This window comes from Daphnia carinata, chromosome 8 (genome assembly GCF_022539665.2).
Source record: "Daphnia carinata strain CSIRO-1 chromosome 8, CSIRO_AGI_Dcar_HiC_V3, whole genome shotgun sequence".
NCBI lineage: Eukaryota > Metazoa > Arthropoda > Branchiopoda > Diplostraca > Daphniidae > Daphnia > Daphnia carinata.
In genome coordinates, this window is record NC_081338.1 from 1,849,130 (window position 1) to 1,855,071 (window position 5,942).

At 38.4% G+C, this 5,942-nt stretch overlaps 1 protein-coding gene across 1 annotated transcript; it reads right to left on the bottom strand.

The window, feature by feature from the left end:
- Nucleotides 1-583: 583 nt before the first annotated feature.
- Nucleotides 584-3,887, bottom strand: LOC130704225 (proton-coupled zinc antiporter SLC30A9, mitochondrial-like). The gene is made up of 16 exons (XM_057525695.2): nucleotides 3,737-3,887; nucleotides 3,496-3,672; nucleotides 3,296-3,438; nucleotides 3,206-3,234; nucleotides 3,046-3,128; nucleotides 2,871-2,985; nucleotides 2,657-2,795; nucleotides 2,252-2,369; nucleotides 2,154-2,191; nucleotides 1,983-2,094; nucleotides 1,870-1,925; nucleotides 1,633-1,801; nucleotides 1,472-1,539; nucleotides 934-1,111; nucleotides 826-872; nucleotides 584-758 (listed from the first exon to the last, which is right to left on the bottom strand). The coding sequence occupies exons 1-16, from the start codon at nucleotides 3,795-3,797 to the stop codon at nucleotides 714-716; spliced, it is 1,578 nt and encodes a 525-aa protein (XP_057381678.1). The 5' UTR covers nucleotides 3,798-3,887; the 3' UTR covers nucleotides 584-713.
- Nucleotides 3,888-5,942: the final 2,055 nt, after the last annotated feature.

Below are 5,942 nucleotides of genomic sequence, written 5' to 3' on the forward strand. Positions count from 1 at the left end.
CACGCAGAGCTATACCCAAGGGAATTCACCACCGCATTGCTTGTGATAAAAAATTTGTTCAAATAGTCTAATATTGTTAAAGCAAAGTTCCCAAAGCTGAAAGTTCTTAAAAATTCGGCAATCTGGCTCATCAAATTTCTCCGCTCATCTTTTCAGTGTCATTAATAGGATCAGAAAGCTTAGGAATCTGCATTTTGCGTTGCAAACAGTTAACAAAAGCGGAAACAAAGGAATGTCTACCCTATTTAAATTGCCAGGTTTTTTATTCCATAACTTTAGAATAAGTATAATAACCATCTTGGTTTTTTATCTTCGTTGTATATTCGTAAAAAAATTCCCGTTTTATTATGCAAGTTTACTATAACCCGAGTGCATCTTAGTTCGAGGTCCAAACTAGTCAACTAGGGTGACTCAATAGAAGTAAATAATAGTGTGGGATTTACGGTATTTATGTTTTTGGAAAATCTCATATTTCGACATTTGTAACTAGTATACATTTGTCCGCTCTGGGCCCGCTGTTGAACTTGTTATTTCTTATCAGAAGAGGTGTTTTATTTATTTTATTTTCATTCAAATAGTACATATATTTCAATTGCATCAAGCTTGTTATTTACACCATTGAATTATTTATAAAAATGCAGGAAAGCAACGGTATAGAAGAAAATTACTTTCATTTTTACAATCCCAACTTTCTTTGAATGTATCAGCACGGCCTACAATAGTTCCAGGTCACAGTGTCGCACTTCTGGGTGTTTTTTCTGAGTATTAGAGGAATGAACGGGTATAATATATTCAAGTAGCAAATTGGCTTTAAATGATGCTCACCCTCAAAGCATTCTCTATACGGTCGATTTCAGCACCGAGAAGATCCACTAAAAATTATTTTTATTAATATCGGAATATGAAATGCAAACTCTTAAGCTATGAACAAACCTATATTTTCACCATGTTTCAATAGAAAGGCTTCCATTTCGTTTATGCTAGTCATTTTTCGGACTTCTTCCAACATCATTTCTAAATCTTGTTTATCCAAATACGATCGCGTCAGTTCGCGACCATCGAAATCTACTTCAGCTTTATAACGCACAAGGCCAGAGCCCATATCGATCCCCTGTAATAGCGAAGAATCTAATCATGGGTTCACTGTACAACTACATTTTCACTGTTTCAAAAAATGTAAATTGCGAAATAATACGAAAGTGGTAAAAGCAGACACTTCGTTTGGCAGTTATTACTATTACGCAAGTACGTTGAATGCCAGTATTGTCAGATTCCCTTGTTCAAACGTCATTACCTAACATTTTCTTAGTAATTTACCGAATTTTTAATTGGTGAAACTTACTAAATTCAGCCATGACTCTATAAGAGCCCATGCTTGTTTTAACTGAGAAACTGGACATACTACCGCGACAATCAGGGTTGAAATGCGCCAACGGTCCGTTTCGGAAGCATAAAAAAATTGGTATCATACCTTAACATCATGGACGGCTCGAATCATTAGATCGCGTTCCAATTCGGAATTTATCTGCTGGATCCTGCCTGAAATCAGAACACAAAAAAGTTTAACATTGAATTCAGCAGTCATTTAAGGAAATATGCATTTAATTTATATATATATATATATATAGATACTCAGTGGTATAGATCGACCAACGAGGGCAGCAGAATTGGAATATATTATGAATGATGCCACTGCTCCCAACACAACTCCAACTAGCAGCGATCCTACCGCGTCGGGCAGTGGTGAGTCGAGATGGGATGCGACGGCCATACAACTGCCAGCAACCACGACTCCTGCAACCTAGGAAACCCAAGTGAGAAGCCATGCCATATTCCAATAACACTATGTAATTAGACGAAAATTCCTACCGCAGCTAAATCCTCCAACAACACAACATTGACGCTCGGATCCTGTCCTCTCTTGACTGAATGATTAAACAAAATGTGCGATTTTGCAACATGAACCTATTGAAGTACTATACCGTAATCCCAAAAAGGCATATCCGCATTGGCAGCTCCTTTTCTCAGCGAATTGATAGCCATTAATAACGTTGCACTTTCCGAAACCAAAGATCCCCCCAATATAAAAAAAGCCTACAAATAAAGTTATGACAAACTGCGAAAATGCCACAAGAAATGGATTGCAGATAAACCCAGTAAAAAGATCCAATGGGGTCTGGATTGAAGATGCCTGTAGAAATTCAAATCAACAGTAATTGCATCGCAAAACATAAGTTGTGAAGGGCCTCACCGGTAATGCCGTGGTAAACCGACAGCCCAGCCCCTACGCAAAAGATACCAACTCCAGAAACCAGAGAGGCAACGTAACGCATGTTGGAGTAGCCATAGGGATGATCTGGGTTTGATTGCTATGAAAATTTTTAAACCAATAGTTAATGATTTGTATCAAAATATTTTTTACGGGGCGGCAGTGATGCCAACATTTTCTGACAACATTCAGCCGCCTTGCGAATGTCGGTTAACTTAAGAGCTGGCGAGAATACTTCATTTTCATTTTGGTAGAAATGACATTAGTAGTTGAGCTGTTCATATTATTGTTCAACTGGGCAAAAACGTAGGTCTTACGATTCAAATCAAACGGGAAAACAACTCCGTTTTGATAACATAAAAAGGAAAAAGGACGTAAAAGATTCACTTGGCTAGATTTATGGATTCCATAGGCTAAAATAAGTTGATTTGCAGTATCCGCAAGTGAATGCAGACATTCAGAGAACATGGAGTGTGAACCCGTGTACAACCATGCAACCAATTTAAAAAGGAAATTGCATCCATTTCTGAAAAAAAAAAAAATATATATATAATTAATGATTAATGAGCTTTCATAAACATTAACTTTTCTTTGTTCATACATCACAATGGCTGTTAAAACCACTTTTCCAGAGCCTTCCATGAGACCACCTTGAGGTGACCAGTTTGTGGGCTCTTTCCTCATATCCTTCAAAACTCTTTTAACACTAAAAATATCTAACAAATAAATCAGGGTGAATTCAAAAACTAAAATGGGCCGCTTCAGTTTTGTCTTACATTGCTGATATCGTTTAAGTTCTTCTGTTTTCTTTTTCCTTTCACGGTCCAAGGCTTCCTGACTACCCCACACTTCCAATGCTCTGTAACACACAAAAATATTGTTGTGAAACCAGCCTAAATATAACACATGCACATCAGATTAACTAAAATTACATACTTTGCTTCAACATCTTTCAGCCAATACACCTATTTTTAAAAAACATAATAATATAGTGGTGCTTAAATATCATTTCAATATTTATAATACAGTTATTGGAGGTTCACTTTCATAAGGAGATCTACGTCTTGTTTTCCTGAGCAGTTCTAGATCACTAGGCTTCAAAAAAAAATCATTCATGGCTCTAACTGGAGTAATGAAATTTCTTTCCATGCCATTCTTCGAACTTAATCCTGCAAAAACAAACATGTTAGTTCAGCAAAGTCGGAGCTGAGAACAGTATTGTATACCAGAAGCAGTTCCTTCATTAGCCGTTGACATTGACAATCTTGTTTTCTTTTCTTCTGTTTTTTGTAAAGCTAATTTCTGAGAATGAAAACAGTTGGGTTGAATCCAATTTGAAAGTAATCCTCTATTAGAAAAAAAGGGTATAAAATTGCCTCTCAAACAATGGAAGCAAATTCCCCCTAGATAAAAATAAAAAAATATTTTATAAATAATATAAATGCAAAAAAGGTTTCAGAACTTTACTTTCAACTACAACAACGGAAACCAGTCTATGAGATTTGGACTTGAACAACCACCGACTCATTGTTTACAATTTTATATGGCTTTACAAATTACATACAAGCAAAAACTAAAGAGCATTCATTTCAACTACAAATATAATGCACACAGACCAATTCCTGGTGCTGAGTTGCAAATTTAAGAAATTCTTGGAAATAAAGAGATTTAACTGCAAGAGTAGGGCTCGGCCCCGCGACGATCGGGCACGATTTTGGCCGACCCACGCGTTTTTTTTTTTTTTGAAAGGACAAACCGGTGCGGGTTCGGGTTTCCGTTTTTCCAAACCGATTGAACCGCTGTTTGACGGTTTGCATCGCGGTTTTACTGTTTGCACCGCGGATTTGCGGTTTGCATGGGGCAATAACATCAGTAACAGATTTTTGTCGCTAGATGGCGGAAGGGTCGACGAATTTTCGATCGCGATGCCTACAAGTCTGATCGGAAATTTGATTTACAACAAGTTGCTGACCGCCATTACGCTCACAACAATTATTGATAATCACTTATGTGGAATTTCAGCAAAATAAAAAAAAATTTTAATGGCGGCTCAAACCGGTTTTGCCCAGCTGCAAACCGAAAACCAAACCCCATTCAAAAATGACCAAACCGAACCGACGGTTTGACGATTTTTAAATGAAAAACCGCGGTTTGCCCCGATCAAAGACGATAGGGGCCGAGCCCTATGCAAGAGGCAATTACGGCTCGGCCCGGCGCCCAATAGGTAGATACGTGGGCGAATTGGGTGGGTCATTTTGGCTAAAAAATTGGATGTGTTGTGGGTAAGAGTTGCTGAAACTTTGTGCTCCTTGCCTACCCAGACCCGACGTTGGTAACACCACTTCGAAACCCGTTAACCGGTTTCAAAACCCGATTAGCCCTGACTCCGTCACCGACTACTCGGGTTTCTTCCCGAAATATAAACATCCACTTTTAATTTCCGTCACAGGATGGCACCTTATAGCCAGGAAACAATTTCCCAATCAACGCGCAAAATGGGAAAATCCGCAATACGGGAAGGGTCACCACTTCCGCAACTTTTCCCGTTTTGCGTAGCCTTACTGTATTAATATTATAAAGTATTAGATAACAAACTAAAGGTATGATTAAGTTAACATATTGCTTCTTGAAATACAACATTAAAAGGCCGTTTCTATCACAAGGTAATTTGTAAACTGGATCAACACTTCGTATAATGGAAGTAAAATATGTAGAAAAATTAAAGGCATTTGAGGTATTTGCAATGAATTTGTGGAGATTTCTGAAATGCATAATATTCTTCGTTTGGTAGACATTTTTTATGGTACCATTATTTACAATGTTTGGCACCAGGCTTGATCATTTTCTCCTCGTCTCTGAAAAGTTTTCCTGAGTACAGCCTATCAGGCCGGCGGAATACGCAATATAATTTTACCATTTGCACTTTACTAGTAGCACTAGATTTATAAAGAGATTGTTACGACGTCACAGGAAACATTGTTAGCTCGCTTTTTTCGAGATATCTGATGAAATGCTCCAGCATATTAGGTTGATCATAATGAATGACTGAGGATTTTTATCTAGCATAAGGTTCGTGGCACTTGCTACAGCATAAATGCAGCAATCCAAGCTATTCTCGTGGTCGCAAGAAGGGGAGGTTAAATGTTGAAAAGATGGTTTCTTGTTTTCAATAGGCTTGCAATTCAGGCTAAAACATGTTGGTTTACATACCATGCAAACTGTCAAAGATTGTTACAGGCTCCGGTGTCATGGCCCTATTTCGGGTTCTTTTCCTTAACGGTGGAGAAGGAACGAACCCGTGTGATGCAAACAACCAATGTCCTTCTCCGTTATGTATGATATGAATCCATCGGCTTCCCTCAGCTTCCGGAACTTTTCCTGAGTAGCCGTTAATGTAAAGGTCGAACAGACCACCTATTTGCGGACTCATTTTCCGTAGAAAAACTAGGGCTTCCTCAATATGCAAATCACTAAGCCCATGTGTTGGTCCAAGGCAGCGCAGGTAACTAATATTGATGGAATCTTTTCTCGTGGATCAACCAGGATTGGAAGCGGCACTTAAAAAAATAACGTTACCACGGTAGCGTTACTTCAATTTTCGTAAAAAGTAGCGCGGTAGCGGTAGTACCGCGGTAAAACTTCCCCAAGTAACGCGCGGTAACAGTAGTGGTAA